The sequence below is a fragment of the Trachurus trachurus genome (assembly GCF_905171665.1).
Source record: "Trachurus trachurus genome assembly, chromosome: 4".
In the NCBI taxonomy this organism is placed as follows: Eukaryota; Metazoa; Chordata; class Actinopteri; order Carangiformes; family Carangidae; genus Trachurus; species Trachurus trachurus.
Window position 1 is genome coordinate 34960778 of NC_139898.1, and position 12903 is coordinate 34973680.

General features: G+C 42.2%; 1 protein-coding gene across 1 annotated transcript; it reads left to right on the top strand.

Annotated features, from left to right (window-relative positions):
- The first annotated feature begins 2781 nt into the window (after positions 1-2781).
- Positions 2782-12475, top strand: LOC310984260 (uncharacterized protein). The gene is made up of 7 exons (XM_083969423.1): positions 2782-2961; positions 2998-3018; positions 8434-8597; positions 9405-9524; positions 9664-9688; positions 10580-10627; positions 12058-12475. The coding sequence occupies exons 1-7, from the start codon at positions 2949-2951 to the stop codon at positions 12213-12215; spliced, it is 549 nt and encodes a 182-aa protein (XP_083825549.1). The 5' UTR covers positions 2782-2948; the 3' UTR covers positions 12216-12475.
- Positions 12476-12903: the final 428 nt, after the last annotated feature.

Sequence of the window (12903 nt, forward strand, 5' to 3'; positions counted from 1 at the left end):
CAAAGATGAATTTCCTGCCTTGGCGGGACAATAAAGTTTTTCTAATCAGAGTTTGAGATGCTTCCATCCCGGCGAAGATTCAGAGTTCCCAAGATGAGTAGAGACATTTTTAAGAAATCTTTTATTCCATGTGTGTGTGTGTGTGTGTGTGTGTGTGTGTGTGTGTGTGTGTGTGTGTGTGTGTGTGTGTGTGTGTGTGACCGCGGTTGTGACTTGAAGTTGATTTATTGCAGCTCGTGTTTGTGTTTCACAGAAATGATCTTGAAGGTGCAGAGGCCCAGGCTGTGTGTGTGTGTGTGTGTGTGTGTGTGTGTGTGTGTGTGTGTGTGTGTGTGTGTGTGTGTGTGTGTGTGTGAGACCTACCACTGCGATGGGAACGTCTTGGAAACCATCACACCCCCCCCCCCCCCTCTCTCTATCTCTCTCTTTACACCACACCCATCACTCATTCACTCTACTAGGAAAAACAAAAAACAGGAAAAGACTAAATCAAAGTAGAGACAGATTCATATTGTTAGTAAGGTTGGATATGATGGGATGTCCTGTAGCTGTAATGTCTGTGTATAAAACTTCAACTCAACTTTTCTTATAAATAGTACAGAAATAGTACATTTACAATAGTAAATAACACAGACAGTAGAACAGGTGTTTCATTGTTTTTTAAAAGCAATTACAAACAATAAAACAATAAATAAATAGAAGCAAAACCATAAAACACTAAAACAAGAGCAGAGTCTCATGTGGAGTTGGAAGCCAGGGAGTAAAAATGGGTTTTAAGACTATTTTTTTTTAATATAGTATATATCTGCACTGTTAACCTGGCCAGTTTAATCATAAGCCACAAACACAGCTATCACCCACATATATATGTGTGTGTGTGTCGGCATGTCAGTCTGTATTTGCATGCGTGTCTATAGTGAAGTGAAGTGTGTCAAATAGGCTATTATGTGTATGTGTGTAAGGGTGTGTCTCATAAAGTTTTTATGAATGGTTACTCATTCTTAGAACAACACTGTCTTTAGAAACGGATTATGACACAATGTTCACACACTGGAGACACACACACACACACACACACACACAATCTCTGTCCCTGTGGTGATTACAGTAATGTGTGTGTGTCTGGTGAGTGAGTCTCAACCTGCTGCTCTGAGGTTTTGTAGAACTGATCGTCTCTCTAGGCCGCTAAGGATTCTGGGACTTTCCTTTCTACTGAAGCCACAGATAGAGAAGGAGGAACACACACACACACACACACACACACACACACACACACACACACACACACACACACACACACACACACACACACACACACACACACACACACACACACGTACACACACACACACAGCAGCATACCAAACACCACAAATATCATCAACGTTTTTAATAATCTGATCTATAAACACTAACTCCTCCTGTTGAAAACAAAGTGTCAGATTGATACTGAGCTTTGTAATAAACCACCAACTCTTTAATAATAATAATAAAATAATAAAGCACCAACTCTTTCTACCAAAGGACCTGAGAGGATTTACTTTCTGTTTGATTACACGGCAGCGAGACTGGAGTGTAAACCTCTTTCTCACACTCCACCGCGCTGCGCTGTCTGTTTTCTGGCTGTGTTCCCTGACTCCTTTTAAATGATGTCAAGTGGCCAGACATCAGGGAGGAGGAGGAGGAGGAGGAGGAGGAGGAGGAGGAGGAGGAGGAGGAGGAGGAGGAGGAAGGGGAAGGGGAAGGGGTGTGATAGGGAAAGTGCTGTAGCCTAAGGAAGACGACTGTTTGTTTTTCACTTTAACTTTCGTTTTTCTTTCATCATCACTCGGCCGATCTGACGTAACATCCATCCTGCAGCCTAGTAGGTTATTTTTAGTCCTACTGTAACTAACTAGTGCTGCAAAAGCCTTCACTCTTCATCATCATCATCATCATCATCTTCACTCATTCACTTTACTGAACTCTAGAGACACCAGGAAAGACTAAATATCAAAGTAGAGACACATTAATATATTAATATTGATATTAATATTAATATTGTGCAGCTGTTACACTGTCAGGACGTCACATGGTTTCCGCTGTGTGATTGGCTACTGCCGCTACTTCAGAACACAGACTCACAGTAGGCAGATAGTTTCTGTTTCCTTACCACCGCTTTGCCCCTTTTCCCCTCAGCTCGATAGATAGATAGATAGATAGATAGGCCTAGATAGATAGATAGATAGATAGATAGATAGATAGATAGATAGATAGATAGATAGATAGATAGATAGATAGATAGATAGATAGATAGATAGATAGATAGATAGTCCATGTGGAGGAAGTAAAACTGTGAATCACTTTACATTGCTTTACGTAAACTGGTGTGAACGGCCAGAAAGACCCAATGGTTCTGAGACTCCAGACCAGAACAGAACAGAACCAGCTCGGCTCAGTTCGGCTCAGATCGGCTCGACTCGGTTCGGATCACAGCTGAGTTCTTCCTCCTCCTCAGCGGGGGGCGGGGCTGCAACGTCGCGCTCCTTTTCTTTTGCGCTCCCCGCGAACACACACACACACACAGAGGGAGGGAAGGAGGGAGGGAGAGAAAGAGAGGCGTGGAGGGAGAGAGGGAGGGAGGGAGGGAGAGAGACGGAGAGAGAGGACTTTGGAACAGCCCACATGTAAAACCACTGCCCCCCCCCCCCCCCCCCCCCCCCCCCGGTGACGTATTAAAGCCTTTAAAAGTCACCGAGCGGACTCAGTCACAGTCAGAGGAGCGAAGGAACCGGAGCTGCTGCTGCTGTAACGCTGCTCAACATTAACGGTTACGGACACGGACACGGACACACACACACGGACACACACACACACACACACATTAGATCAACATCTAGAGACATTAGTTTACCGGGAAAAGTTTACACCGACGGGCTTCATCTTCACCGTGAAGCGACAGCAACGTGATGTCCAGCAGGGTTACTAACACGACCGGAGGAGTCGGGGTGATGGTGATGATGATGATGATGATGATCGGTGAGTTCACTTAGAACTAGAGAATGGCACGTGCGCTTCTTTTTCTCCTTCTTACATCTTATTGGTCAACATGTGCAGCCTGTGTGTTTAGTATTTATTCACTTGATCCAACTTGATCCTTTTTCAAAGGAGGTTAAATCGAAATGTTTTTGTACTGTGGCAGTATGCAAGCTGCTGAAACCAATTAGCCCTCATCTATGCCCCCCCCCCATGTCCAACCCGCTCACAGCGCTGTGTGTGTGTGTGTGTCCACGGCAGAGAGAGAGAGAGAGAGAGAGAGAGAGAGAGAGAGAGAGAGAGAGAGAGAGAGAGAGAGAGAGAGAGAGAGAGAGAGAGAGAGAGATGGCTGCTCATATAGAGTCATTAAGGGAACTGCGGCAAACTTTTAAACCAGGACCTCAAATCCATCCTCTCTTTATGTCGCAAATTCAACATGGACCATGAACAGTAACTAGCTACTAGTAATGTAATGTAATGTAATGTAAACAGTAATGAACAGTAGACTCAGACTTTACAGCTTTACAGCCTAGTTGACCATGTTTTAGTTAGTCTGCTCCCTGAATCTACTGTTATAGGAGGTCGGTGGTTCAGGCTTTATAGAGCCCAAATATGACGGAGAAAAGTGCGTATGGGGGGGGGGGGGGGGGGGGGGGGGGGGGGGGGGGGGGGGGGGGGGGGGGGGTAAAAAGGTGAATCTGCAATGAGACCGCACTCATCAGATAGGCTACAGTTTCCTCATGAGGCAGCTGCAAAGCTCATAAAACAAGTGTGTGTGCGTGTCCGTGAGGTTGTGTTTGTATGTGCGTGTATTTCTTTGTGTGTGTGTGTGTGTGTGTGTGTGTGTGTGTGTGTGTGTGTGTGTGTGTGTGTGTGTGTGTGTGTGTGTGAGAGAGAGAGAGAGAGAGAGAGAGAGACCGCGGTTGAAGCTGATTTACAGCTCGTGTTGTTTGTGTTTCATGTCGTCACAGAAATGATCTTGTCGGCATCTCAGTCTGTACCTGCTTGCCTGTGTAATGAATAGTAGCAAGAGTGTGAAATAGGCTACTGTGTGTGTGTGTGTGTGTGTGTGTTTGGGTGTGTCTCTCATAAAGTTTTTATTAATGGTCAATCATCAGCTCATTCTTAGAACAACACTATCATTACAAACACATTATAACAAACACACTGTTCACTCTCACACACACAAACTGTAATTTCCCTGTTTGGGATCAATTATCTATCTATCTGTCTGTCCATCCGTCCGGCCCTGTGGTGATTTAGTCTCTATCTATCTGCCACTCTGAGGTGTAGAACTGGTCGTCTCTCTAGCCGCTAAGGATTCTGGGACTTTCCTCTACTCTCAAGTCAGATAGGAGGAAGACATACACACACACACACACACACACACCCAGAGCAGAGAGGAGGGGGGAGAAGTGTCTTATGGAAACCACCTCCTCTCTCTAACTCTGGGTTTTACACAGCTGGAGGCTGCTGCTGCTCCGGCGTGTGTACAGTATGTGTGTGTGTGTGTATTACGGGAATTCTCATATTCAACCTTGGACCATGGACAGCTTTTTCTAATTAAGCTTTTCTCCAAGTGCATTCTGAGCCGAAGGAAACGCAGTGAATCGCTGCATCATCATGACACCACTGAATCTGATGGCATCAAAAATAAATATCAAAATACCAGGTGTTTGATAAGATTAGAGAGTGGAGTTTAACCTTCCATCTCGGTTCTGACCCAGTCTTCAATCAGCTGTAAAACACACTAAACACAGGTTTTTTCATCCTTCTCTTGGTTACGTTGTTCAGCTTCTTTATCCATGAAAACGTTGGTTTTAATAGTTTTGGTGTGGGCTTCTGGCCCTTGTTTGTCAAGAGGAACAAATATTATACATAGGCCTATAGTAGCTATATTTCATATGCAGATCAGTACATCACAATTATTGATTGTTTATTAGTTAGTTATGACCAGAGCTTTTTTCTTTCTTTTTTTTTTTTTACATGAAAATCAGAGTATTTTTCTCTTGGTGTCATTTTTAGTAACTCCTTCCTTAAGTCGCTTCCTGTTTTTTTTTTAATGTGAAAATGAGTGAGAGGCTCTGACTTGTGTTTTTCACTGCGGTTAGTGAAGCTCTGACTGAGACGTCACGTCGAGGCCTCAGCGGCCTGTTGCTCTTCTGTTTCTAGAACTTCACAAATCAAACAACTTAAGTCTCAGCTCAGATGGTTTGGTTTTCACACCTGGACGCGTGACTGTCGACACACACACACATTGTTGCAGCTGCTCTCTGTCATAGTGATGGTTTTGTTTGGCCTCAGATGAAGTTGTTGCGGTGGTGCAGTGGGATGTTGTTGCATCACAGCTGTTTCCTCCCACAGACCAAGAGTGACTCCGCCCGGTAGGACTGATGGACTTCCCCTCTTTCCTCCGTCTCTAACCTTCCTTTGGCATCAACCACACAACTCCTTTTTACCTACCTACAAAAAACTAAGCTGAATGAAAGAATAAGGGAAAACAATCAGTGATATGAACATGCCAACAGATACCAAAGATGAAACACATCATATCAAATAAGATACAACCACACAATCAAACACAGCATTAGATAAAATAAATACAATAATAAACAGACATAAACAAGAAAAAAAAACTAGAGAACATAACCAACTCACAGGAAAGCAGTGAAGTCTAAGTCCTCATTCAGGCCCGGATGTTTTGTAGCCTGCAGCTTATAAATCCAAAACACTTCCCTTTGATTCAGTTTTCTTTAGCCCTATTCACACGGGATTAGTTTTACCTGGGGACCTCTGGTCATTTGTAATAATTGCAGAGGACGTCTGTGATCTTAATCCCGTGCGAATGCGCCATGTCAGTAATTTGTAAAGTAAAAATTCCCACCACAAATGACCGACTATATTTCACCAAAGACCGACGTCCTGTGGTAAAACGAGTCCCGTGCCAATCTGCATCTCAGTAATTGAGGGGCATTTTTTCTACTTCCCTGGTTGAAACCATAGCTACTGTAGCTACGGGTTGAAACATGGAGGCTGCGGTGGAAATTATGAGCGGCATTTTCGAAGGCGTTTTAGGTGCAAACACACAGGCTCGTATCGGTGCTGGAGACACATTCGAAAAAGGATATTGACATGCGGCTTTTTAATACAGATGTCGTGACGGCCCATTACTGTTGCGAAGTCACGTTGCTGCTTTGACATTTTATTTACATTTGCTTCATTTGCACATGGATGTGACAGCAGAGGATGTTACGACGTGCAGCTTTGACGTCATATCAGAGCCTTAATGTCAGTAAATTCTAGTAAAAATACAGACTTCACTTATCCTGTGCGAATGCACCGCAAGAAACACAGACGTGGGGGGGGGTAATTTACAAATCACCAGACGTCCCCAGGTAAAACTAATCCCGTGCAAATAGGGCTTTTGTCTATAGCCTTTGCGTATAGAAGATGGAATGTGGTCTATGCCAAATGCTTGCAAGGTTTCCCTCATTCTTTCATTCAGCTTAGTTTTCCCTTATTCTTTTCCCTTATTTCCAGTTTCCCCTTATTCTTTCATTCAGCTTAGTTTTCCCTTATCCTTTTCCCTTATTTCCAGTTTTCCCTTATTCTTTCATTCAGCTTAGTTTTCCCTTATCCTTTTCCCTTATTTCCAGTTTTCCCTTATTCTTTCATTCAGCTTAGTTGAGGCCTGGGCTATGGGTATGTCCCTTTAATGGGCTGGCGACCACACCCACTCTGGGTTGTGTCAACCAGGTGGACACTTGTCTTGGGATAAACACTTGTATAAAAGAACCGTTGTTCCTGTCCTACTCCATTTGACTCCCTGATGAAGGCTAGACGCCAGAACACGTCAGAGTTTTTAATTGTCATTTCAACCATGCCATAATTCAATAAAGGCATTTTAGAGTTAAGAGAGTGCCTTGGAATTTTTCTTTTGTCTTCCTACATCCTCGACCCCTTTCCAAAGAGCACCTCTATTTTAAACGAGTCCACGAAGCGCTTCTTTTTTTGAACATTTTTTGAACAAACTTGAGGCCTTGTCCAAATGAAAACGGAGCTTCATCCAAAAGGATCTTTTCCTTATTGTTATCGTAAACGTGTCATCATTTCAACAAATATCTGCGTTCAGGTGGATCCCCTGAAATACAGTCAAGTTGTTGTGAAAGTGTTGGAGGTGTCGTTCCTTGACAGCATCAAGTTGTGTTTTCTATTTTGAATGTGGATGTGAAAACGTGTGGGCGAGTAGAGAAATCACACACTGTGTTAGATGGAAATTTTAACACTTGTAATGACTGTTAATGGTGTCATATCATAATCATAAAAGCTGCAATAAAGATGTGACACTGTAAATGTCAGTGGGAGCAACTGAGGGAGAAAAACATGAAAGAAGAATAAAGTTGTGTTGTGTAAAGACAAGGAGCAGCTGCACTTCTGTCTGTTTGTTCTGAAAACTATGACTTTAATTTAAAGTTGTTCATTCTTGTTATGTTACGACTTAATTCCCATAAAGAGTTCAGGGTGGAGTAAATCAACGGCCCTTAGTGAGATCATATTTACCTGTAAATGAGCCTTTGATTTGCTCTGGCTGCTCGCCAGCTGCTTATCAAGCGCTTAGTGCCACTCCCAAGGGCTCCATTCAACACACACACACAGTGTGTATCATTATTATCTGTCACTTAGGGCGCCCTAGTTTATTTGATCAGGATTAAAGAGCAAGGGCTTAACCTGGACAGATCGACATTTACAACTTCAGGCAATTCATAGTCACCAGTTCCTCTAATGCTCACAACTTTATCAGTTTCTGGGAGACACAATGAATGAGGGATTTGATCCGCAACGCACAAATGTGACAGACACGACAATTATAAACCAAAATTTTGCTTTGCGTCGGGTCGTTCTTGGGGGGTCATCCCCATGTTCCCCACTTTTCCCCAGAAGAATCCAGGGAACATGCAGTTTTTGCAGCCAGACCTGGAAGTGGAGTTGTGACTTTGACCCTTTTTCAAAAAGAGGGGAACATCGGTGCCACTCCCCTTCTTGGCCTCCACGTCGTGTCTTAACATCGTATATAATACAACACACACCTACTGGCTAATCCAAACCTGCTGTGCTGCTGTCGTCTTGTTACCAGCTCCATTATCTCTGACACAGCAGCTCATTATCTGATCAATATCTGATCAATATCTGATCAATATCTGATCAGTGGAGGTGTTCGCTGATGCTTCACCACACACTGTCCTTTGCTGCACTTAACTAGAGTTTGAAAAAATATTGATTTGGGAATTCCTCACACAGAAAATGCATCCTCGCCAAAATTGGTGACTCCAGGCCTGCCCTTGAAATTTGAAGTTCCCTTTTCCTTCTCCAAACTCCATCTGTATTGAAGTGTGTGTGTCTGTGTGTGTCTGTGTGCAGGTGTTGTGTTGTGTGTGCTGCAGCCGTCTGCAGCTGCTGCTCTACCTGCTCCTCCCATCATCCTCTGCAGCGTCACAGCAGAAGCTGGAGACACGTTCCGGTACCAGCTGTCCCGGCCGCTCCACGCTCCGCCCGGATGTGTCCAAGGATGGGAGGACCAGAACGTAAGTGGGACACACTGAGCTGAGACTCAGAGCTCTGACTGCTGACCTCTGACCTGGATGATGTCATCTCTGAGCATTCGGGTCCATTTTTATCTCAACCAGCCGGAGCTTTAGTGAGTCCAGGTTGAGGAGAGGAAGCCTGTGGAAGCTGAACTTCATCCAGCTGCTCATTTTGTTCTGACAAATCAGAAACACACAGAAACGAACCGTAGCATTAGCGGTAGCAACAAGCTCAGAGATGAGATCATCCAGGTCAGAGGTCAGTAGGTCAACCTACAGACCCCGGATGTTGATAACAGCTAACCCCGGACTCAGAGGGGAATAGCACTAGCCTATCAGAACTAAATCTTGGTGAAATGAAGGAGTTTCTCTGCAGATAATGTGTTATTTAGAGGCTGCATTCTGCTGCCCTGTAGACTCCATTATACGGATATACGCGCCTCTCGGCTGGAGCTCATTTCATCTGAACGACTCGTAATGACACCAAAGTTATCTGGGGGAGGAAATGATGGGATGTTATGATAGAAATAAGGTCCAGATTTTAAAAAACACTAATTATCATTTGAACATCCATATCAAACAAGAGAGAGTTCATTTACATCCAGTTTGTTGCTCTGTTGCCTTGTATGATCGTATGTATGTTAGTTATATAGTGTTTAAAAATAAGTTTAGAATCTTTCTGTCTGTTTCCAACAGATATATGTGAAATGTATTTTTTGTTTTTATTTTCCTTTCTTTTTTTATAATCATTTAGCTTTGGAAACAGACTCTGGTGGTTGAACCGTCTGTCGTGTGTTTATTTTACAGAGAACAGCGATTGTTTACAACAAAGACTTCGATAAGAACCTGGTCCAGACTGTGACCGACCGGTCCATCGTCACCAGGGTCTGCCGGGACTACCTGCACTACACCGAGGACTGTTCAGGGGTAAAGATCACATCACACTCCAACAATCCCACAAAACATCTTTGGTTTTAAAACAAACAGACTTTTATAAAATGAAGCTTTTCAAAAGTTTAATTTCAGCTCTGACTCATTGTTTCCTCTGTGTCTCTTCGTCCTGCAGAAATGGAAGGAATCTCACTGCAGAGGTGAGACGTCACATCCTGCAAGTTGTTGTTGGACGGTGGGCGGGGCTTTGGGTGAATGCTCTGTTGTGACATCACAAAGTCACAGGAAGTCCTGACGGCTCATTTCAGTCTAATTTAATCACATTATTGGACCTTTAAGTGAAGTGGAAAAACTTTTTTGTGATGGTTCAATATTTCATTGTAGCTACGTGTATCAACATTTTAAATTGTAAATATTTGACACCAACCATAAAACCACAGAGTATTTACATCATTATGTTTCATATTCAGTGCTGTAGTAGAGTACAAATAGAGCACTCATGCTCATTCTGTGGTAACTGGAGAATCAAGATTCGAGATTCAAGACTACTTTATTAATCCCTTAAAGGGCAATTCCATTTGGTGGCTCGCACACCATGCTCATAGCACAAACACAAACACATAACAGCAGAACAGCACAAACACACACATAACATAACAGAGAAACCAGAAAAGAAAGAGAGTTGACAGCTGTGTGCAAGTCTGCTAGTTGCATGTAAGAAAATGAATAAATACATCATTAAAATGGGAATTCTAATAAATATCACCATTAAAAAGTACATCTCTAAAAAGGAAACACATAAAAGTACACAGTACCCAGTGCACACCATGTGCATCACACAATTTCAGTAAAAAAAAAAAAAATGTACATGCACCAGCTGGCTCACTTCCTCACCACAACTGGAAACAGATGGAAACATTCACTTTTTCTTTTGAGGGACTTTTGAGTTTTAAGGGAAGTTTAATAGTCTGATGGGCCGGACTCATGTCCACAAACTAAAACCTCACTTTAAATCACCTGAAATAAATCTATGATATGATTGACAGACGACGTTCCAACGTACTTGTTTGTTTCTGATTCCTGTTTTCCAGTTGACTGCAAGAGTCTGTCAGAGCAGCTGGTTTCTCCACAGCCGACGGGTGAGTCACCAGATGAAGGAAAGTCTTCATTAATCACTAGTGTCTGTGGTTTTAACCACTGACACATGAATTAATGAGATAATGTATAACCACATCATTATCACAACAGCAGCTAAACCACAGGATTTGTATAATCTGACTCTCAACTCATTGAGACAACTCTCTTTGAGAAGTGAACGGCCTGATAAGAAGATGAAGAAAATGATATGAAAGACGCTGTACAAACAGCAGCTTAGATAAACACACAGTGCAGTGTTCATTGTGTGCAATAACTGACACAACAAGCACGTACCACATACCACCACTTCAGTAGTGTACTTTATATACCGCACTATTCAAACATAATAAATACATATACGAGTATGCGGCCACAAGGTCATCAAGTTTATGTTATTTAAAGGGATAGTTCAACATTTTGTCAAACTGGCCCATTGCCATAACCCCTATAGTCATAGCAGTAGGTTCGTTACCTTTAATTGTCGGTGCAAGCTATTTTTAGAACGGTGGAGCAGAGCCGTGAGCTGCTCAGAGCTACGCTACGGAGGCTCATTATGGGATTTCTTGGTTTCCCTCATCAAACTCATCAAATACACAATCCAACAACTCCACAACGCTCTGGTGGACAAGTTGTGAGCTGCACATTCACCACGCTATGAGATAATAACACAACGTTACCACACAGAGTTGTTTTAGAGGGAAATACAGAGACTGCTTGATGAAAAACTGTCCCTGAAGGCAACACGCATCAGCGGTTTAGCATGAATTTCCCTCTAAAACAACTCTGTGTGGTAACGTTGTGTTGTCTTTTAACCTATCTTTTCTCCCTCACAGCCCCCCCCCCCCCCCCCCCCCCCCCCCCCCCCATCAAGAAGCTTATGCCTCTTGTCAGGCCATCATTGTAAATAAGAACTTGTTCTTAATTGATTTTGCCTGGTTAAATAAAGGTTAAATAAAAAGAAAAAATTAAAGTGTTATTATCTCATAGCGTGGTGAATGTGCAGCTCACAACTTGTCCACCAGAGCGTTGTGGAGTTGTTGGATTGTGTATTTGATGAGTTTGATGATGAGGGAAACCAAGAAATCCCATAATGAGCCTCTGTAGCGTAGCTCTGAGCAGCTCACGGCTCTGCTCCGCCGTTCTAAAAATAGCTTGCACCGACAATTAAAGGTAATGAACCTACTGCTATGACTATAGGGGTTATGGTGATGGGCCATTTTGCCAAAATGTTGAACTATCCCTTTAAAGAAGTTTTTTTGTCTGTTTAAAAAAACACAAAAATCTCTAACCGAAACTTCCTCCAGTGAGGAGAGTGATGATTGGCTGATCGGTCGGCTTATGTATCATTTCCCAGAGACTGATGTTGATTAAACTGTGATTAAAGGAGCATTTCATGAGATCGCTGGGTTTCACCTGTCCCTTTTCCTTCCAGCGACCCCCCCTCCTCCTGAGAGCTGGTGTCAGGACGCGCTGACGTGTGGATTAAAGATCTGTGGGATCGTTGCTGCAGTCGGTGTTCTGGGTCTGGTCATCTGCTGCATTCGCTGCATTAAGTCCAAATGTATGGAACAAAAGAATGAAATGATCTGAGATGTGGCTGACAGCGGCTGTGACGTTCAGACAGTCGAGCACTGCACATCACTGGTCGACAAAGTTTGGCAAATTATCAACGGCTGCTATGATAATTAGCTAATTCTTATTTATTTATTTTGAGTGCATTTGAAATCAGGTGCTGAGGAAGCTCACTTTGAGACAAATGTGTACAATTATATAATAATTCTATTGATTATTGCTCTGGTCTATACAGTGAAACCCGTGGAAATGAAAATGTCACTAATAAAGGAAAATTAAATAGGGAGTTGATTGGTTTCCAGCAGTTATGTAATAATAATTATATATATATATATATATATATATATATATATATATAGACCAGAGCAATAATCAATAGAATTATTATTAATAATAATAATAATGATAATATTAATAATGAGAAGAATGAAAGCACTTTGTTGAATGTTGAATATTGTGTATATATATATGTGTATATATATATATGTGTGTGTGTGTGTGTCTGATGTTTAACATTTTGTATATTCCATAAAATACATTTTATACACATATATTATGTGCTATATGTATTTATATAAATTGATATATAAAATGAGACAGACTGGATCATCAGGGGGAAAATGTATGAATTTAAATTGAGATGTAAAATCTGTCTCAAAATCTAATTTTCTATCAAATTCTATTGTTAATTTTTTGTTTCAGGAAA

Coding starts and splice junctions, on each gene's coding strand:
- LOC310984260 (XM_083969423.1), top strand. Junction 8,598..9,404: donor AAGGATGGGAGGACCAGAAC/GTAAGTGGGACA, acceptor TTTATTTTACAG/AGAACAGCGATTGTTTACAA. Junction 10,628..12,057: donor GGTTTCTCCACAGCCGACGG/GTGAGTCACCAG, acceptor TTTTCCTTCCAG/CGACCCCCCCTCCTCCTGAG.